Source organism: Macaca mulatta, chromosome 16, assembly GCF_049350105.2.
Source record: "Macaca mulatta isolate MMU2019108-1 chromosome 16, T2T-MMU8v2.0, whole genome shotgun sequence".
NCBI lineage: Eukaryota > Metazoa > Chordata > Mammalia > Primates > Cercopithecidae > Macaca > Macaca mulatta.
In genome coordinates this window covers 78,230,601-78,253,095 of record NC_133421.1, presented here as the reverse complement: position 1 = coordinate 78,253,095, position 22,495 = coordinate 78,230,601, and the positions used below count along the sequence as shown (strand labels likewise).

The 22,495-nt window shown below is 44.1% G+C and overlaps 2 protein-coding genes and 1 pseudogene across 3 annotated transcripts in view; all 3 read left to right on the top strand.

Annotated features, from left to right (window-relative positions):
* Positions 1 to 22,495, top strand: part of FAM20A (FAM20A golgi associated secretory pathway pseudokinase) — a 64,977-nt gene that overhangs the window by 31,506 nt on the left and 10,976 nt on the right. For both annotated transcript variants that reach the window (XM_015120195.3, XM_001116963.5), the window contains exons 2-4: positions 15,533 to 15,717; positions 16,454 to 16,504; positions 18,852 to 18,930. In XM_015120195.3, coding sequence (XP_014975681.1) covers positions 15,533 to 15,717; positions 16,454 to 16,504; positions 18,852 to 18,930 — 315 coding nt within the window. The remainder of the gene's footprint in view (positions 1 to 15,532; positions 15,718 to 16,453; positions 16,505 to 18,851; positions 18,931 to 22,495) is intronic.
* WIPI1 (WD repeat domain, phosphoinositide interacting 1) overlaps positions 3,905 to 22,495 on the top strand; it is a 148,199-nt gene continuing 129,608 nt past the window's right edge. Inside the window, exon 1 of the mRNA XM_077972590.1 lies at positions 3,905 to 3,917. The gene's annotated coding sequence lies outside the window, so the exon portion shown is untranslated. The remainder of the gene's footprint in view (positions 3,918 to 22,495) is intronic.
* On the top strand, positions 6,128 to 7,672 carry LOC106994111 (glycerol-3-phosphate acyltransferase 3 pseudogene; annotated as a pseudogene).

Sequence of the window (22,495 nt, the reverse complement as noted above, 5' to 3'; positions counted from 1 at the left end):
TAGCTATTCCAAGCACCCATGGTGGATAGATCATTGCCTTTGTAGCTGGGGTAGAAGAACATGAACCTAGACCACTGAGTCCAATAGAACTTTTCACAATGATGAAAATGTTTTATCATCTGTGCTGTGCAAAAAGGTAGCCACTAGTTACATGTGGCTACTTAGCAATTAAAATGTGGTGGGTGTGACTGGTGCAACTTTAATTTTTATTAGTTTAAATGTAATTAGTCACATGTGGCTAGTAGCTGTTGCATATTGGCCAGTGCAGGCCTAAGGAAGCTTGTTTTTATTTAACATCAATAAAGAGACATTGAGTGCTTCTGAGCAGGAGGCTAAAGGATTAGATTTGCATTTTGAAAAAGCAATCATTCTGGTTACAGTTAGGAGTGCTGATCAAAGACAGTCCCGATGAAACTTCCAGTTAGAAGACTATTGGAAAAGTCCAGGTGACAGGCTAGAGTGATGGTGGTAGATATGAGGGGTGGACAGATCAAGAGCTATTAAAGGAGATAACATCTACACAGTTTGGTGATGCAGGGGACATTTTGGGAAGGGAGAGAGAAATTTCAAGGATAACTCCTGGAATTCTGACTCAGCTGCAGGTAGCTTCTGTATGCTTTGTGGCTAATGGCTAAGACACTGACCTCACCCTTAGAAAGATCTAGAAGTGCCTGGGAGTTTTATTCTGTTAGAAACTCCCCACCCCTGCTCCCACCCCTACCCAAAAGATTTCCATGTCAAATCCCTGGAACCTTTGAATGTTACCTTATATGGAAAAAGGGCCTTTGCACATATGATTCAATTAAGAATCTTGAGATGAAGAGATAATCCTGGATTATCTGGGTAGGTCCTCAATGCTTGCACAAGAATCCTTATAGGAGGGGAAAGAATAAACAGAAGAGGAAGAAACAAGGTCACCACAGAGGCAGAGATTAGCATGACGCGGCCACAAGCCAAGGGATGTCTGGAACCACCATAAGCTAAGAGAAACAAGGAATGGATTCTCCCCTAGAGAGTGAAACTCCCCTAGAGTCTTCAGAAAGCATAAAGTCCTGAAAATACCTTGATTGTGGACTTCTGGCCTCCAGAAGTATAACACAGTAAGTTTCTTTTATTTTATTTATTTATTTATTTATTTTTTATTTTTAGAGATGGAGTCTCACTCTGTCACCCAGGCTGGAGTGCAGTGGCGCAATCTCCGCTCACTGCAAGCTCCACCTCCCGGGTTCACGTCATTCTCCTGCCTCAGCCTTCTGAGCAGCTGGGACTACAGACACCAGTCACCATGCCCAGCTAATTTTTGTATTTTTAGTAGAGACAGGGTTTAACCGTGTTAGCCAGGATGGTCTCGATCTCCCGACCTTGTGATCCGCCCACCTCAGCCTCCCAAAGTGCTGGGATAACAGGCATGAGCCACCGCACCTGGCCATTTCTTTTATTTTAAATGATTGAGTTTGTGGTCATGTGTTATGGCAGCCTCAGTAAACTCAGACACTCCCCCTGTTCTCTCTTTCCCCAAGAACAGTCATAGCCAGTGACTGATTGACCAGAGTAAGAGTATGTATTAGTCCATTTTTGCACTGCTATAAAGAAATACCCAAGACTGAGTAATGTGTAAGAAAAGAGGTTTAACTGACTCACAGTTCCGCATGCCTGGGGAGCCTCAGGAAACTTACAATCATGGCGGGAGGTGAAGGAGAAGCAGGTACCTTCTTCACAAGGTGGCAGGAGGGAGTGAGCGAAAGAACAAGGCAGTGCCACACTAAAACCATCAGCTCTCTTGAGAACTCACTCACTATCATGAGAACAGCATGGGGGAAGTCCCCCCCCCCGTGATCCAGTCACCTTGACCTTGTCCCTTTGTTGACACGTGGGGATTGCAATTCGAGATGAGACTTGGGTGGGGACGCAGAGCCAAACCATATCAGAGTACAAAGGCTCAGCTCCTTTGCTTTAATGCAGGACAAACTTTCAGGTATAACAAGCCTAATAGCTCCCCAAAGGATCAGACCAAGACTAGGACTTCTTTGTCTGGCTTCTTCCTCCCCCGTCCTCACTTTCTTACTAGTTTCTCCAGGGAGCGCCTTCATAATAAATCACCTGCTCCTAAACCCAAAGCCCATGGCCAGCTTCAGGGAGAACCTGACCTATGACAGGTGGCCTTCACTGGGCAGAACAGAAGCCACACCTGAGGTCCAGGCTTAGAGAGACAATCAAGAGTTTAGTTTTAAACATGTTGAATGTGGATGCTTTTAAGGCAGGAGTTGGCAAACTGTGGCCTGCAGACCAAATCTGGCCCATGACCACTTGATTTTGTAAAAACAAACAAAAAAAGCAGCATTAGAACATAGCTTTGCCTGTTCATTTACAGATTGCCTAAGGCACCTTCCGTGCAATAACAGCAAGGTTTGGACAGCTGAGACAGAGACCATATGGTCCACCAAGGCTAAAATATTTGCTATCTTGTCCTTTACAGATATGAGCAGTGGAATTTGTGAGTCTACAGCTGAAAGAGCTGGAAGAAAACGTTTATGAGTCCTTTGCACACAAGTGATCATTGAAGCTGGGGGGTGGATGCAATCACATCCAAAGCAAAGCTAGAGGGAGAAAGAAAAAGAGCCAGAACAGAAGCTTTCAGAATTGTAGTATTTAATGATGGACCAAGGTAGACTGAAAAGGAGACACAGACTAAGTGGCCAAAGATGCAGAAGTAAATCCAAGGAAGTTCCTTAAAATTTGAAACATCCGAAAAACATCTTTCATGTTGACCATTTATTATGTCTGAAGACAATGAAAGCTTTTATTTTCTTCTGGAAAGTCAGCATTTAAAACTACCCATCAAAAGAAATGTATTTTCTCCAGGGCAATCAAAATGACTTTGAATAAAATTATTATGGAGTTAGTTTGTTCCAATGCAACTAAAAACAGAGAGAGACATATTGTATACCTATGCAAACCCTTAGCTCTGAACTATCCAGTGATGTTCAAACTCATAGAGAAGTGTCTAATCCTGACTAACCCTTTTGCCATTTTCCCTCTTTGACCCTGCTGTACCATTGCCTCACTCCTGGGGAATTCCTTTATTTAGAAAGTTTTCTTTGTACACAACTTGGAGTGAAATACTCTGAAAAAGACCATATTTGTCTTGGATTATAAAACATCAAACCCCTAAAATATTTCATAACCCACTAATACCAAAAATATACTCAGGCCATAATAGCTGCATATGTCAGTATAGTGGAGAGCTTCCAACTTCTTTCCATAATAAACTTTAAGTACCTTCTCTGCACAAGGTGCTGTGCTAAGTTTTGGAAGGGGCACAAAGTTGAGTAAGACATTGCCTCTGCCTGCCCTCAGTTAGAAGAAGCGAGAAATGTGCCCAAATCACTATTACTCAAAATATGGTAAGAACAATAAAAGAAATTGGAGTTTTATGAAAATTTGGGGGAGTGAGAAAGAAAGCTCACATCTGGTTGGTTGTAGGACTGGAAAAGGTTCAAGGAGGAAGTTCCATGGGAGTTTGGCTGGGAGGAATTTCTGGAGATGAAAATGTAGAAGAAGGCATTCCAAGGTGATGGAACAGCATGAGGTGGGAGGAAAGTACAGGAACACTAAACATAGAACTTAGGTAGGAGGGCAACGGGTGGGGAGGAAGATTTAAAAAACTAAAACATTTGGGGAAATGCTAAAGTAGGAATTTGGATGAGAGTTCATGGACAGCGAGGACCTATTGAAGGATTACGTAGGAAGGAAATAAGTGCTTGGAACTGGCCCTGGACAGTGAATTTGGCAGTGAAGGAGGCCTGGAGTGGAGAAGGGAAGAAGACTGAGGTCGTGAATATCAGTAAAGAGACTATTCCAGGATCCAGATAAGAGGGTTAAGGCACAGGCAACAGAAAAAAAAAAGGGGGGGGGGAAATTAAGAGGTAATGGATGGCCAGGCATGGTGGCTTATGCCTGTAATCCCAGCACTTTGGGAGGCAGAGGCAGGCAGTTCAGTTGAGGTTAGGAGTTCAAAACCAGCCTGGCCAACATGGTGAAACCCCATCTCTACTAAAAATAACAAAAGTCAGCAGTGCGTGCTGGCATGCACCTGTAATTCTAGCTACTTGGGAGGCTAATGCAGGAGAATTGCTTGAACCCAGGAAGCGGAGGTTGCAGTGAACCAAGACCGGGCCACTGCACTCCAGCCTGGGCTACAGAGCAAGATGCCATCTCAAAATAAAAAAAAAGAAAACAGGTAATGGAGGTTAAACTCCAGGATTTAGAAATGACTGGGAAAAGGCAGGAACCAAAGATGTTTGTGCTTTGTAGCTGGGAGAACTTAGAACTTAGCTCTATAGTTTTGGAGGGGAACAAGCAGGGGTCTCAACTTCCCCTTCTGCTACTGCCCCACTTCTCCACTATAACACCCATTGGAGAGGATTGCTGTGTCTATATTTGCATGGTCCTCAACTTTCCCTTCTGCTACTGCCCCACTTCTCCACTATAACACCCATTGGAGAGGATTGCTGTGTCTATATTTGCATGGTCAGGTATCAAAATTAGTCCAAAGGGGTCTGACCTCAACCCACAAAGAACTGTTAAATAAAACAGCCATAAATCTATGCTCTAAAACTAAGTTGGAGGTGGGAGTCCAATCGTATTCCTTCTATTTCCTCAATATGAGGAAATTGATGCACTGGGGAAGATTTTCAGACCTGAAGCCATGTGGTTAGTGACTAGGAGCATGGGGAGCCACCCAGTCTTCTGAGAACCTTCCAAATCCTCCCTGAGCCCTCTGAGTCACAGCCATCTCCCCTCCCTGCCTGGAGCACTCGCAGCACCCCAGTGACTCTGCCCTCAGGGTCCCAGAAGAAAACAGGGTACAGATTGGCAACCTCCTCATGCCTTCAGCTCCCACATCCCAGGAAGCAAATGTAACTCCAGGCTCCCACTTAAGCCACCTAAGCTCCATTTCCAGGCTTCCTGCCTTCCCCCATGCCTGCAGACACCCACCTCCTAAGGCCCAAGCCCAGACCTGCCTTGGTTTTCCCTCTAATACCTTGATAACCTGCCTATTGCTTACTCTGCACACCAAGAGACCACAGAAAAGCTACAGCAGGATTCCAAGGTCCCTTGGATGATCTGCAGTCTCACACACATGCCAAGGCATGCAAATGGTGGTGGTGTCTAATGCAAGTATGACATAGATGCCATTCCCTTGCTTATGGAATGTTCCAGGGGATTTTGCGGTGGCTTGCAAAGCTGGTTGTTTCTGGTTACCCAGTAGAACAGTGTTTTTGAAAAAAATCATCATCCACCTGGTCTCTCATCTTTATAAGTGGTAAAAATCATAATTAAAAATAGCCACCATTCTTGGATGCCTACTCTGTGGTTGAATATTACTGCACTTAATTCTGATGGTATACAACGAGGTAGTATCAGCATTCCCCATTTCCCACAATGGGTAGACTGAAACTCAGAGGGCTTAAACTACTTTTTAAGCCTGTACCTTATCTTCAGTCTTCTCATTTGCAAATTGTGGATAAGAATAAGTATTTCGTTGGGGGCTGCAGGATCACATGAGACATTGTGTTCATAGCAACGACACTAGCATTGATTTTTGATGCTCCACTGGTGAGGGGCAGAACCAGGTCCTTGTGACACAGACTCTGCATCCATTTCTGTTATTGCACTACTGATTAGTTCTTGTTCGACTCGCTGTACATTCGGTGACCCTCTCACCTCATTACAATAGGGGTCGAACTATGTCATTGTCATCATTGTCACCAACCAGTGACACCAAAACAGAGCCCTCTGTTTGGCCTTTGTGCTGTTTATTCTTTATTTGGGAGAGTCAAAGAAAGGTTAATGCTAGAGATGGAGACATTTGAGATGGTCCTTGAAGGACTTCTGTAGGTGAAGATTGATATTGAAATGGACTGAAATCTTGGAAGCATCCTAAGAAAAAGAGTTAGGGAGATTTAGAGAGGTTCAAAAAAACAACAACAGTAACTCTAAGTTAGTCTGGTGATGAAACAAGGGTACTGCGTGATAATGAAGGTTATTGAGAAAGATGCCTGTCATGTTGACTCACCTATAAGATCATCTTAGGAAAGTGGTTTTGTTTGTTTAAGAAAAAAAAAGTCAGAGGTAAGTGCTGGGCTCGGCGCCCTGCTCCTGGAACTCCCACGGGACTGCCTGGGGACAGGGACTGCTGTGGCACTCGGTCCTCCACTACGGACCTCTCCTGAGTGGGTGCGCCGAGTCATGGAGGGCGCAGAGCTGGCCAGGAAAGATCCTTTCCGCATGGCTGACGCTGGTTCTCGGCTTTATCCTTCTGTGTTCGGTCTTCGGAGTGTCTCTGGGCATCTCTGAGATCTACATGAAGATCCCGGTGAAAACTTTAGAGTGGGCCACAATACGAATTGAAAAGGGAACCCCAAAGGAATCAATTCTTAAAAACTCTGCTTCTGTTGGTATTATCCAAAGAGATGAGTCACCCATGGGAAAAGGGCTCTCTGGTCTACGAGGAAGGGACTTTGAGCTGTCCAACGTGTTTTATTTCTCCAGGAAGGGATTGGAAGCCATTGTGGAAGATGAAGTGACCCAGAGGTTTTCCTCAGAGGAGCTAGTGTCATGGAATCTCCTCCCAAGAACCAATGTAAATTTCCAGGACATCAGTCTGCGGCTCACTATGGTGTGAGTGCTGGGCGTCATAGTGAGCTATTGTGTCCTGCTGCCTCTGAGGGTTACCTTGGCTCTCCTTGGGATCAGTTTGCTGGTTATAGGAACTACACTGGTTGGGCAGCTGCCAGACAGCGGCTTCAAAAACTGACTGAGTGAACTGGTCCATCTAACTTGCTGCCAGATCTGTCCGTGATCGCTCTCTGGTACCGTTGATTATCATAACAAGCAGTACAGATCCCAGAAGGGAGGCATTTGTGTTGCCAACCATACTTCCCCAATTGATGTTTTAATCTTGACAACAGATGGATGTTATGCTATGGTTGGCCAGGTTCTTGGTGGTTTGATGAGAATTATGCAGAGAGTTATGGTCAAGGCTTGTCCTCATGTCTGGTTTGAATGCTCAGAAATGAAGGATCGACACCTGGTTACTAAGAGACTAAAAGAACATGTTGCTGATAAGAAGAAATGACCCATATTAATTTTTCCTGAAGGAACTTGCATCAACAGTACTTCAGTCATGATGTTTAAAAAGGGGAGCTTTGAAATTGGAGGAACCATACATCCAGTTGCAATTAAGTATAACCCTCAGTTTGGTGATGCATTTTGGAACAGCAGTAAGTACAACATGGTGAGCTACCTGCTTTGAATGATGACCAGCTGGGCCATTGTCGGTGACGTGTGGTACATGCCCCCCATAACCAGAAAGGAAGGAGAAGATACAGTCCAGTTTGCTAACAGGGTTAAGTCTGCTATTGCTATACAAGGAGGCCTGACTGAACTTCCCCGGGATGGAGGACTAAAGAGAGCAAAGGTGAAGGACACCTTCAAGGAAGGGCAGCAGAAAAATTACAGCAAGATGATTGTGGTTAATGCTTGAATTAACCACAGGGACTCAAGGAGATGGGGCATTGTGATCTGAAATTGTGGGTCACAGATCACGCAAGTACAAGAGGAAATTTTTTTTTTCTTTTTTTGCTTTTTCTTTTTCTTTTCTTTTTTTTTTTTTTTTTTTTGAAACAGAGTCTCGCTCTGTCACCCAGGCTGGAGTGCAGTGGCTCCGCCTCCCGGGTTCACGCCATTCTCCCGCCTCAGCCTCCCGAGTAGCTGGGACTACAGGCACCCGCCACCTCGCCTGGCTAGTTTTTTGTATTTTTTTTTAGTAGAGACTAAGTTTCACCATGTTAGCCAGGATGGTCTCGATCTCCTGACCTCGTGATCCACCCGTCTCGGCCTCCCACAGTGCTGGGATTACAGGCTTGAGCCAACGCGCCCAGCCTTCTTTTTTTTTTTTTTTTTTTTTTTTTTTTTTTTTTTTTTGCCAGATCTTGGAAATGCAATTCAAATGAGAAGATGCAATGCTTTAAAAAAAAAAAAAAAGAAAGAAAAAAAAAAAGGTGGGGGGATGGAAAAGGATGCTAGATGGGGAGACACATGAGGAGTGAGAAAGAGGTATGCAAAAACAACTTTCAATGTAATTTGTTTAATTGCACAATTACAGAAATACATGAAGTAAAAATGAAGCTACTCATGCCTACCCCCAAGGGGCACCATCATTGAGTTTGGTATGTGTTCTTTTCATGCACACTAAATGTGTCTATGTCTATATAAGCACCTGTATATGATATTTTTAGCAAAAAGAAAAAGACCCACTCTACAACTGTTCTGAAATTAGACATCTTTCTACATCACTACATATAGAGAGATCTCTTAAATACCCCGTCCTAGACATTTCTCTTTTCTCCAGATTTTACAATTACAAACAATGGTGAACATCTTTGAACATATTTTCTTGCAGAGTTGTGCAAATCATTCTACAGGATAAGTTGCAGAAATGAAATTGCTAAGTCAAAGGGTACACTCATTACACGTTTTGAAATGTACTGGGGGCCGGGTGCAGTGGCTCACGCCTGTAATCCCAACACTTTGAGAGGCCAGTGGATCATGTGAGGTCAGAGGTTCAAGACCATCCTGGCCAACATGGTGTAACCCCGTCTCTACTAAAAAAACAAAAATTAGCCAGGCATGGTGGCATGCACCTGTAATCCCAGCTACTCAGGAGGCTGAGGCAGGAAAATTGCTTGAATCCGGGAGGCAGAGGTTGCACTGAGCCAAGATCATGCCACTGAACTCCAGCCTGGGCAACAGAGGGAGACTCCATAAAAAGAAAAAGAAAAAGAAAAAGAAAAAAAGAAATGTACTGGGAAATTACCCTCTAGAATGATGTGCCAACTACACTCTCGTCAATAATTCAAGAAGGCATTATAATAACGCTACTTGATAAGCCTGTTTAAAACTTTTTAAGGTTTCCATTTTGAAAGGGTTTTTATAATTGTGAAATTCATGTGGATAAGTATACAAGTTGGACTATATAGGAAAACTCTTAAAAAAAAAAAAAAAGGCAATCAAAAAGACTAGCCCCACCAGCTGTTAAAGTGTTTTATCACGTTAAAAAAGTTCAACAGCATTTCCTTGGAATATGGCCAGACAGAACATGAAACAGAATGGAGCTTCCAGAAATAGACCCAAATACGAATGGAAATGTTTTATCTGATAAAAATGACATTTCAAATCAGTGAAATTAAAAAATAAATTTGTTTAATAAATGATTGTTAGAGAACTAGCTAGTCACCTTGGAGGGTGGAAAAAGGTGAACCCATACCTAACACGTTTTATCTAAATAAATTCTAGACCTCTCAGATATTTAAATGGAAAAAAATGATTATGTTTTTAAAATGAAAATAAATGTTAGTAAAGTAAGGGAAAGCCAGCTGGAGACATACAGACCTGGTCAACAATTTGCCCTTGCCCTTGGTTTTCATCAAAGGAAAGCTGAGGCAGCTTTAACATTTGTCGCTTTGGGTAATTATACCAACAGTACACATTGCTCCTTTGTCTTGGAGGGGGTGCGATGGACTGATGGTGGCTGGACTCCTGAGCCTGCTGCTGACCTTTAGGGGAGGAATAAGTTTCAGTCCCCTTCCCCTACGCCAAGCTGGAAGGCTGGCTGAGGGCTTGCTGTCTTGGGAGAGAAGTCCCAGCCATCTTTCTACTGCTCTTGGAGACCAAAGTCTTAAAATAATAGGGTATTCTAGCTGGGTGCAGCGGCTCATGCCTACAATCCCAGCACTTTGGGGGGCCAAAACAGGAGCATCACTTGAGCCTAGGAGATCGAGATCAGCCTGGGCAACATATGGAGACCTGTCTCTACAAAAAATAAAAAAAATTAGCCAGGCATAATGGCACATGCGTGTAGTCCCAGCTACTCGGGAGCCTGAGGTGGGAGGATTGCTTAAGCCCAGGAGGTTAAGGCTACAGTGAACTGTGACGGTGCTACTGTACTCCAGCCTGGGCAACAGAGCAAGACCTTGTCTCAAATAATAATAATAATAATAATAATGTGTTCCTTTGCTTTGCCTTGTCTCCTCCATTAATATACATCCCCAGAGTAATATGTGTGCAGGGGGATTTACACGTAATATGTGTGCAGGGGGATTTCACATTGACCAGCTCACTTCTTCATTTGCGTTAACAGCACAGGGCAGAGAACACAAACTGGATGTCAATTGTTGTTGTTGTTGTTGTTTGGCCCACACAGGATATTTTTAAATTTGAGTCAACACTTTTTTTTTTTTTTGGACTTGTATTTTAGAATCAGGGGTTCATGTGCAGGCCTGCTGCAAAGGTATGCCATGGGATGCCAAGGTGTACGAATGAATCTGTCACCAAGGTAGCAAGCTTAGCACCTGATAGGCAGTTTTTTCAATCCACCCCCCTTTGCCTTCCCCCTCTAATAATCCCCAGTGTCTGATGCTCGCGTTTGTGTCCATGTGTACCCAGTAGTTAGCTCCCACTTATGAGTGAGAACATGCAACATTTGGTTTTCTGTTTCGGCGTTAGTTCACTTAGGATAATGGTTTCCAGCTGCATCCGTGTTGCTGCAAAGGACATGGTTTCATTCTTTTTTGATGGCTGCATAAAATGGTGTATATGTCCCACATTTTCTTTATCCAATCCATCATGGACGGGCACCTAGGTTGATTCCACGCCTTTGCTATTGTGAATAGTGCTGTGATGAAAATACAGGTGCGTGTGTCTTTTTGGTAGAAAGGTTTATTTTCCTTTGGGTATATGCTAGTAGTGGGATTGCTGGCTCAAATGGTAGCTCAACTCTTCATTCTTGAGTTAACACTTGGAAGGAGAATCCGAATCCTGATCAAAGTCTGGATTCTAGCTTCTCTTAAAAACTAGAATAAATGATTTCCCTGGAAATTATAAGTTTCATATGAACAGAAACATTGTAGATCTGTACACAGCCCTAGCTCCAAAATATAAATCAGTATCTAGTATCTCAACAAATAGTTAATGAATGAGTGAATGGATGAATAAACAATGTCAGAACAACTCTACAATCAGCTGAAACTTAGTAGCGGCTGTTCCCCTTTACATGGAGAGTGTGCTCTCTAGTTTGCCACACTCCCTACCCCTCCTGCCTGCATTCTTCACTCACGCTGTCTGCCTGTTTCTGTAGGTATTCCGTAGGTATTTAAGTCTGTGGACCCTCTTGCCATGATAGTTCTGCAACCTGTACCTGTTTTGTTAAGTGACCCTGGGGAACTCAGAAATATAAGTCCCATCTGAAAGCTGATTAACCACTTTAATGACAAAATAAAAATCTAAAACTTACGTGAGGGGCAGTGGCTCACATGTATAATCTCAAGAATTTGGGAGACTGACGTGGGAGAATTGCTTGAGGCCAGGGGTTCAAGACCAGCCTGGGCAACAAAACAAGACTCTATCTCTGCCAAAAAAATAAATAATTAATTAACTAGCTGGGATTTGTAGGGCATGCCTGTAGTCCTAATTGCTTGGGAGGCTGAGGCAGCAGGATTGTTCAAGGCCGGGAATTCGAGACTGCAGTGAGCTGTGACTATGCCACTGCACTCCAGCCTAGATGACAGAGCAAGACCCCCATCTCTAAACACAAACAAACAAACAAGAACACTTATGTGAATAGTTTTCTAGAGCTAATAAAAAATATTACTTGGGGTTATTATTAAAAGAAATAAAAGCATATGCTTAAAATAAGAGCATGTAGCTTTTGAGCCTCTCTGTGAACAAAATATGCATTTGGTTTTTAGTTCTGAGTACAAATTACCACAAACTTAGACACTCAGAGCAACTCCCCATTTGCCTTATAGGTCAGAAGTCTGGGATAATGTTTCAGGCCATTTTTGTGTTGCTATAAAGAAATATCTGGCCAGGCACGGTGGCTCACGCCTGTAATCCCAGCACTTTGGGTGGCCAAAGCAGGCAGATCACCTGAGGTCAGGAGTTTGAGACAACCCTGGCCAAGATGGTAAAACCCCATCTCTATCAAAAACACAAAATTAGCCAGGCATGGTGGCAGGCACCTGTAATCCCAGCTACTCAGGAGGCTGAGGCAGGAGAATCGCTTGAACCGGGGAGGTGGAGGTAACAGTGAGCCAGTGAGCCAGGATCGTGTCATTGCACTCCAGCCTCGGCAACAAGAGCAAAACTTTGAAGAAAGATGAAAGAAGGAAGGAAGGAAGGAAGGAAAGAAGGAAGGAAGGAAGGAAGGAAGGAAGGAAGGAAGGAAGGAAGGAAGGAGAAGAAAGAGAGAAAGAAAGAGAGAGAGAGAAGGAAGGAAGGAAGGAGAAGAAAGAGAGAAAGAAAGAGAGAGGAAAGGAAGGAAGGAAGGAAGGAAGGAAGGAAGGAAGGAAGGAAGGAAGGAAGGAAGGAAGGAAGGAAGGAAGGAAGGAAGGAAAAGAAAGAAAGAAAGAAAGAAAGAAAGAAAGAAAGAAAGAAAGAAAGAAAGAAAGAAAGAAAAGAAAGAAAGAAAAGGAAAGAAAGAAAAAGAAAGAAAAGAAAGAAAGAAAGAAGAAAGAAAGAGAAAGAAAAAGACCTGAAACTGTGTAATTTATTAAAAAAAAAAAAAGATTTAATTAGATCATGGTTCCACAGGCTGTACAGGAAGCATGCTGCTTCTGGTGAGGGCTCAGAAAACTTACTCATGGCAGAAGGTGATACAGAACATGCACACCACGTGGCAAGAGCAGGAGCACAAGAGAGTGAGCAGGGAGGCGCTATATGCCTTTAAACCCCCAGATCTCACATGAACTCTGAGCAAGACCTCACTCATCACCAAGGAGATGGTGCTAAGCCGTTCATGAGGGACCCACTCCTATGTTACAATTAGCTCCCACCAGGCCCCGCCTTCAACACTGGCGACTACATTTCAACATGAGATTCGGAGGGGACAAATATCTGCAACATATCAGATGGTATGACTCATTTTCTGCTAGGATCTCACAAGACTAAAACCAAGGCGTTGGTTGGCTACATTCTCACCAGCAGCTCAGGGGTCCTCCTTCAAGCTCATTCTCGTTGTTGGTAGAATTCAGTTCCTTGCCCCCATCTCCTTGCTGGCTTCAGTTGGGAAGCATTCTCAGCTCTTCATGACAGCTCTCTGGTCCTTCCACTTGACCTTCTCCATCTTCAAAGCCAACAATAGTGTGTCAAATCCTTCTGACGCTCTGGATCGTTTGGACTTCTGATAACAGCCAGAAAAAAAACTTTACTTTCAAGGGCTCATGCGATTCAATCAGGCCCACTTTGACAACCTCCCTAAATTTAACTACGCCGTGAACATGGCATAATCATGGAATGAGAGCTCTTCATAGTCACAGGTTCTGGAAATGAGGGCATGGAATCTTAGAAGCCAATTTTAGAATCCTGCTTACCATAAAATCATATTTTCTTAGAGATATGTGATATGATTTCCCAAAGATTTTCAGTGTTGGGTTACATTCATACAAGGAAAACGCCATGAATGGGGATGGTAATTACCGTATTCTCCTCTGCACTGGGCAGTCATGTCTGGGGATATATTACACTTCATTCTGGGTGTCAGAAATAGGAAAGAAATGGTGAAGCAAAATTGCCTTAGTCTGTTTGGGGTGTGATAACCAATACTATAAACTGGGTGACTTGTAAACAACAGAAATGTATTTCTCACAGTTCTGGAGGCTGAGAAGTCCAACACCAGGGTGCTGGCAGATTCCATTTCTTCTAGTGAGGCCTCTCTTGCTGGTACACAGATACTGTCTTCTTGCTATAACCTGACATGACAGAAGGGGTGAGGGATTTCTCTGGGGTCTCTCTTATGAGGGCATTAATCCTATTCATGAGGGTTAAACCCTCCCCAGAGGCCCCACCTCCAATACTATCACCTTGGAGGTTAAAATTTCAACATATGAATCTGAAGGAAACATAAACATTCAGTCCATTGCAATCACTAAGATCACAAATGGATTCAGATCCCTATGGTATATTTTATTTCCTTCCCCATAATACATCTATTTTTATTTTGATAAAAAAGTAACTTTTTTTTTTTTTTTTAAGTCAGAGTCTCGCTCTGTCGCCCAGGCTGGAGTGCAGTGGCGCCATCACGGCTCGCTGCAACCTCTGCCTCCCGGGTTCAAGTGATTCTCCTGCCTCAGCCTCTCAAGTAGCTAGGATTACAGGTGCGCACCACCATGCTTGGCTAATTTTTGTATTTTTAGTAGAGACGGGGCTTTATCATTGTTGTCCAGGCTGGTCTCAAACTCCTGGCCTCAGGTGATCTGCCTCAGCCTCCCAATGTGGTAATTTTTACAACTCTCCACCAATGAGAAAATTGGACACTCCCGGATCTGCCATGTTTGTTTTGTTTTTTACCCTGCCGCAGACCTGAGTGGTATATTATCACAGTTTGAGAAATAGGGATATATAGGAACTGCAAAACCCTACTCCTATAATCCCACCTACCTCTCCCAATCAGCTTTTCCCAGCCAGAGGACCTCGTACTGATTTGCCTTCCCTTCCAATCCGGAGGCCTCCATCTTCTCATTCAACAGTGCATTTATTCAACCTGCCTCTCTCATCCCCAGATACACCCGTTTCTTGCCTACCTCTCGTAGTGCTCATGTCGTCCTTAATGCAGGAGTACCCTCCCTGTCCCCTTCAAGCCAAACACCCCCGGTTCTTTAGGATCCAGCTGAAGTCTGCCTTCTTCACTGTGGTTGTCCTCAGGCTACTTCATCATAGATTCATCTTTTCCCTTCTCCAAAACGTTAAGGCGTTTCCATCTGAGCCACATGTTTAGCAGTTGATTTATAACAGCCTTGTATTTTGCTCTGGTTATTTCACAGACTTACAACTTGTCTCCCAAATTACAGTCTACATCTCTAAATGGTAGCACCATCATTTTTTATGTTTCTCTTTTTTTCCTGGCAGAAAAGGCTACCCAAGCAGAACAAACAGTAAATGGCTCATTAATTCTTCTTTTCTTTTGTAATCTAACTCAGCTTCCAGCCCCACTGAAAGATCTGCACCCTCTCTTCTTGTTATTCTCACCAATTGCCTTCTCTCCTCTATCTTCTGATTCCTTGGAACATAAAATACTGGGAAATGTAAGATAGAGAGTTTTAATGGGAAAGTGCACAGAGACCCACAGTCTCACCCTGAGATCCCAGATTATATGAGGCCCCTAGTTTTATTCTTAGCAGTCTGCCTTTTTTCCTTCCCAGGATTTGTCCTGGTTTGTAATTAAGTATTTGTGTATGATACTGTATAACTGTGTGTTTTACTCACTAGAGTGTAAGCTCTCTGAGGGTAAGAAAGGACCCCACAGGTGTTTTGCTTCCCATGATATCCTAAGCACAGCTTAAAGCCTAGCCCTCATTAGATGCTTAATACACTTGTGGAATAAATGAAAAGATGAATGAAAACTGCAGACAAGGTATCTTGGTGGGTCTTTGCATTCTTGTTCCTCTAATGAACAACTATCTGGCTCTTTCAGGCGACACAAGATGTACAGAGAGCAGATGAACCTCACCTCCCTGGACCCCCCACTGCAGCTTCGACTCGAGGCCAGTTGGGTCCAGTTCCACCTGGGTATTAACCGCCATGGGCTCTACTCCCGGTCCAGTCCTGTTGTCAGCAAACTTCTGCAAGATATGAGGAACTTTCCCACCATCAGTGCTGGTAAAGTTCATGGGATCAGGCAAGGGGGACTGACTTTCTCCCAGAGAGTCTGGGTAACGCATCCCAGGCCAGGCTCCAGAGTGGAACATTAAAGGCTTGACACTGACACCTGAGAAACAGAAAAGGAACATACACATTGATCTTTTTCCCTCTGAAAGAGATCTTATAGCAATAATCTCGTCCTGATGCCATAAGGAGGTATGCTGTTGTTTGGTACACCTAAAGGAAGGTGATCACTACCATTTATTGAGTGCTGCTTTTGAAGCAGGCGACGCATTCTCTTTCACCCAAAGACCTTGTGGCATGGATATTACCACTGCCATTTTATAGATAGGGAAACTGAGACTCAGAAAGGTTGAGTCACTTGGCCAAGGACCTACGGGGTGGAGCTGGGATTCAAACACAGGCCTGCTGATACCAAGTCTGTGCTGTCAAGCACTGAGACAATCAAAATGACACAGCAAATTATTAGCAGAGACAAAAGCAGACTCAGTCTCCCAGCCAGGTATTGCTGGAGTGTCCACTGAAGGGCTAGAAAGCAGGGGTCTGGGACAGAGCAAGGAAGGAGGCTGCAGCCTCCTGGGTTCCAAGAGATCTCCCACAGAGTGGGCAAGGGCCACAGGCTACATCACAGTCTCCCCTCTGGTGATCTGAACCAGAGTCAAGGGACCCCCATGTTGTAGGCTGTCCCAGGAATAAGACTGGAAGTTCTCATTGCCCTTCTCCTCCTTTGCAGATTACAGTCAGGACGAGAAAGCCTTGCTGGGGGCGTGTGACTGCACCCAGAGTAAGTGACCTGGCCCCGCCCCCACCCAGCCTCTTCACCCTCACAGCTGTGCAAACCCCAAAATCCACTCCAGTGGCGACCTTGGGCAAGAGTGGAAGGAGTATGGCTCTCTGTGTAACCTCTGAGAACTCAACATTTCTCCCCATCCACCCACAACAAGAAAAGGCACTTAAGAGGAAGGGTTGTGTAGGCCCCGCTGGGCAATGCGTGGCCCAGGAAAAGTACCATCAGCGTCACTGAGGAGCTCATCAGAAATGCAGGGTCTCACTCTCTTTCTGAATCCGAATCTGAGTTTTCACAAAATCCTTAAGTGATTGGAGTTGCTTTCAAATTCAAGAAGCAATGATTCCCACTACTGACAAAATATCAGAGTCAGCTAGGCACAGTGGCTCACGCCTGTAATCCCAGCACTTTGGGAGTCCGAGGCAGGTGGATCACTTGATGTCAGGAGTTTGAGACCAGCCTGGCCAACACAGTGAAAACCCATCTCTATCAAAAATATAAAAAGTTAGACAGGCATGGTGGTGCCCACCTGTAATCCCAGCTACTCGGGAGGCTGAGTCAAGAGAATCGCTTGAATTGAGGAGGTGGAGGTTGCAGTGAACTGAGATCATGCCACTGCACTCCAGCCTAGGCAACAGAGTGAGACTCCAGCTAAAAAATATGTATATGTGTGTATATATATGTGTGTGTGTATATATATACATATATATATACATATATATACATATATATGTATATATATACATATATACATATACATATATATACACATATATATATACATATATATACACACATATATATACATATATATATACACACATATATACATATATATATACACACACACACATATATATACACACATATACACACACACGTATGTATTAGAATCACTGGGGGAGCTTTAAAAAGTGCTCATGCCCGGCCTCCACCCCCAGGGGTTTTGATTCGAGTTCAGACGATGAGGCCCAGGTGATTCTAATATAGCCAGAGTTGAAACTCACAAGGGTAAGTGATTAATGGAATCAAAAAGCTAGGACTGAGAGCGGCAGAGCTCCCCTCCAGGAGTGCTGTGACCTGGTTATAGGTGGGTCTGGACCCTAAAACCCTCAGGCCAGTCATCACCAGCCGTGAGTGGCCCTGTCCCTTTACTTCAATATGTGGAACACACATCAGAAATGTCTACATGTGACTACATCTGATGAGGCATGTCGAAATGTATTAGTTCATTTTTACACTGCTGTTAAGAAATGCTTGAGACTGGGTAATTTATAAAGGAAGAGGTTTAATTGACTCACAGTTCTGCAGGCTTAACAGGAAGCATGGCTAGGAGGTCTCTGGAGATTTACAATCATGGCAGAAGGGGAAGGGGAAGCAAGGCACATCTCACATGGTGGCAGGAGAGAGAAGACGCAAACGGGGAAGAGCGCCTTATAAAACCATGAGATCTCATGAGAACTCACTATCGTAAGAACGGCATAGGGGAAGCTGTCCCATGATCTGGTCACCTCTCACCACATCCCTCCCTCAACAATTTGAGATGAGATTTGAGACAAGGGGATTACAATTTGAGATGAGATTTGGGTAGGGACACAAAGCCTAACCATATCACTAAGGTTTGAAAATAAAGGTGTACAGGGCCCCAGGCTTCCTTTTTCTTCAGTTAAGCACCTGCCATTGACCATTTTATAGAACACAAGGTAAGTGAGATATTGTCCTGACCCTCCAGGACCAGGGACAAGGTAAGGCAAGTGAGGTGCCCAGGATGCAACATTTAAGGAAGTAGCACTCCCTGCACCTAAGCAGCACTCACTTGCCAAGCTCTGGTCCCAGCCCAGGTGTACAGTCTTAAGTAGAAAGAGGCATAAACCAACTAGTCTAATATAACAGAAGGCATAAGTCGAATCTACAAAGATGTAGTTGAAACACAAAGAGGAAAGGGTTCATTCTTAGGAAAACATTCTTTGGGGTTTTCAGTAAATGTCTTCACTGTATTTGTTGCTCTTTTCCCATGGTCAGCAGAAAATGTACCTTTTTTTTTTTTTCTTTTCAAAATGGGGGTCTCACTATGTTGCCCAGGCTGGTCTCAAACTCCTGGGCTCAAGCGATCCTCCTGCCTTCACCTCCCAAAGTAAAAAGTTCTGTCTTGAGCCCCTGGACACCGTCACTATGGCCTGACACCATGGCATTTACCCTGCAGGTTATGGAGAGCACATCCTAGTCTTTAGGGTCTCATTACATAAGAGGAAAGAGAAGTCAGCGGGGCTTATTGAAGGACCAGAGTCACAAGCCTGGGCTGAGGCCCAGAAGCATGGTTAACTCACTCTTCTGCCTTTCACAGTTGTGAAACCCAGTGGGGTCCACCTCAAGCTGGTGCTGAGGTTCTCGGATTTCGGAAAGGCCATGTTTAAACCCATGAGGTAAGTGACCGCCTTCCTCCTTTCCACACCCGGTTGGGGTGGCCCTGGGAAGATTTGGACCAAAAACTAATAAAAGTGACCTAAAGTCTTTCTGCCAGTTATTCAGAGATTCTCTAATCTGCACAAGCACAGAACTGTTTGGGGTGATCATAATAATCATCATCATTGAAAATACTAAGAGCTTGTCCTTATCAGGCCCTTACTAGCATCTATGCCACACAATGACCTAAGTTGTGTCCTGGGATCATGGGCAAGTTTATGAGCCAGATACTCTTATAATGTCCACTTTACAGATAAAGATACTGAGGCTGAAAAAGACTATCTCATCCCAATCTTGCAGTTGCAAACAGTGGAGCTGGGATTCAAACCCAGGCATCTGGATTGCTAAGTTCACACTCCACCACTTTAATGCATCCCTACTTTTTTCCAAGGATAGCACTCTCAATTTTTGACATCAAAAAGTTTTTCAGACCTGTATACAACAACACTTGTTTCGACTGAAAACCTATATGATCAAGAAAGACTACTAGGAAGTCAATTCCATGTTTACATTAATTTATATTTTATTCATAACAACAGTAACTACATGCCTTGAAAATTTTGTAAAACATATAGATGGGTGATATAATATGTATTTTAGTCCTTGAACAGAGCTTGGTGTGAGTTTGGGTTTCTGGCCCCCAAAGGATCTGCAACCCCCAGGTTGGGGTCTCCTAGAGTTGGGCCCCAGTGCCTTAGCCCAGAGGAATGTTCCTCCTTGAGATGATGAGATGACCTGCAGAAAAGAGAATCGCCCCAAGAGGGACCCCGTTACCCAAGTCATGCTTTCCTCCAGCATGTGCTTCTGCCAGTGGAATGCCATTAGACTGGCAGATTCCAAATCCTCAGCCATTCAAGGGGAGGCCCATTGAATGCCCCAGTAGATGGTTCTTAGGGCAGGGCCTACTTGAATAAGCACTGAATAAAGAGTTTCAGTCCCAACTGCTTTCGCAAAAGCACCTCCTTAAAGAAGGGGTTGGAGTGGATCAGCTGCATGTTAGATTCACTTGAGGAGCCTTTAAAAATCCTTATGCCTGAGTCCCACCCTCAGGGAGTCCAGTGGACACCCCTGCCCAAGGCCCAGGCAACCTTGAGAACCACCGCTGTATAAAGAGTTCCTCCGCTGGGCGCGATGGCTCACACCTGTAATCCCAGCACTTTGGGAGGCCAAGGCAGGTGGATCACCTGAGGTCAGGAGTTTGAGACCAGCCTGGCCAACATGGCGAAACCCCATCCCTACCAAAAATACAAAAATTATCCAGGCGTGGTGGTGCGTGCATGTAGTCCCAGCTACTCGAGAGGCTGAGGCAGAAGAATGTCTTAGCCCAGGAGGAGGAGGTTGCGGTGAGCTAAGATCGCACCACTGTATTCCAGCCTGGGCAACAGAAGGAGACTCTATCTCAAAAAAAAAAAAAAAAGAAAGAGTTCCCCTATTTTTCCTATGTGAAAGATCCAAAATCCTAGTTGTTAGATCAACTTAAAACTTTCCAGAAATGTACATGAAACAATTGAATGTCTGCTTATATTTATATTCATTTAAAAATCCCGTCATATAAAACAGTATAGAGATTTAGAAATACCGCTTTTTTTTCTCCCACTATAGATTTTACCTGTCAAAAATTGTGGGCATTGGTTTCATCATCACTTAGAGTCAAGTTTGGGGTGAATGTTAAATCAATATTAAATTATTTCCCCGCTCCCCTCCCCCATCACTACCAACAACCTATTGTAACCAGTTACACCAGGCAGTAAAACCAGCACAAAGTCAAGTCATTCCAGGTTAATGTATCTGTCCCAAACAAAATTAAGTGATTAACTACGACAGGATTTGAATATAGAGACTCCTTTCCAAGGGACTGTTTCAGGAGAGACCTCAGCTTGTATTCAGGCATATAGAGTACTAAAATACGTAAATAAATACATTGCGTTCCTTTGAAATGAGAGCTATAACAGCAAATACACATGGCAATTAGCAGAGGTTCCACAAGTAGACATGTGACTCTTTGGCACAATGCTCAGCTGAACACAAGAGCCACCAGTGAGGTTCTGGTTGTTACAGAGTTTAAATTATTGTTACAGTTAGTCAAGCACATATAATATATACTCAAAAAACAGCACCAGTTAGAGAGAGGCAACCTAAGGAACACTGATAGAGAAACAGGAGATGTTAATGAGAAGCATAAAAGTAATGATAAATCTTCAAATGCACCACAAATCACCAGGGCCATAGATTCTGTTCTCCGAGCAAAATTTTTATGTGGCACAATAGGATGTCTCTAATTTCTTTTTTTTTTTTCCTTTTTTTTTTTTTTTTCTGAGATGGAGTTTCACTCTTGTCGCCCAGCCTGGAGTGCAATGGCACCATCTCAGCTCACCACAACCTCGGCCTCCCGGGTTCAAGCAATTCTCCTGCCTCAGCCTCCGGAGTAGCTGGGATTATAGGTGTGTACCACCACACCCGGCTAATTTTGTACTTTTAGTAGAGATGGGGTTTCACCATGTTGGCCAGGCTGGTCTTGAACTGTAGTATTTCCTTTGCAGGAAAATAAAATAACATAACTCACAGCCTAAAACTTCTTCTCTGCCTGGTCAGTTAAAACAAATACAGGCATGTGCAGTCAGGAGTTCGAGACCAGCCTGGCTAACATGGTGAAACCCCGTTTCTACTAAAAATATAAAATAATTAGCCAGGCATGGTGACAGGTGCCTGTAATCCCAGCTACTCGAGAGGCTGAGGCAGGAGAATGGCTTGAACCCGGGAGGCGGAGGTTGCAGTGAGCCAAGATCGTGCCACTACCCTCCAACCTGGGCAACAAGAGCGAAACTCCGTCTCAAAGAACAACAACAAAAAAATACAAGCACAGCTCGCTGTATCTGCATTTCACTTTATCGCGCTTTGCAGATACTGTTTTTTACAAATTGAAGGCTTGCGGCAACCCTGCATCAAGCAAGTCTATCGGTGCCATTTTCCCAACAGCATGTGCCCACGTCATGTCTCTGTGTCACATTTGGTAATTCTCACAATATTTCAAACTGTTTTTTGGTTTTTTTTTGAGACAGAGTCTCACTCTGTTGCCCAGGCTGGAGTGCAATGGTTCAATCTCAGCTCACTGCAGCCTCTGTCTCCTGGGTTCAAGTGATTCTCTTGCCTCAGCCTTCCAAATAACTGGGACTACAGGCACCGGCCACCACACCTGGCTAATTTTTGCATTTTTAGTAGAGATGGGGTTTCACCGTGTTGGCCAGGCTGGTCTTAAACTCCTGACCTCAGGTGATCCGCCCGCCTCAGCCTCCCAAAGTGCTGGGATCATAGGCATGTGCCACCATGCCTAGCTAATTTTTTCTATTTTTAGTAGAGATGGGGTTTCACTGTGTTGGCCAGGCTGGTCTCGAACTCCTGGCCTCAAGTGATTGCCCACCTTGGCCTTCCAAAGTGCTAGGATTACAGGTGTGAGCCACTGCGCCCGGCCTAAATGGGTATTCTGACTGCTCCAACAACTGGCTATTCCCCCAATCTCTCTCCCTG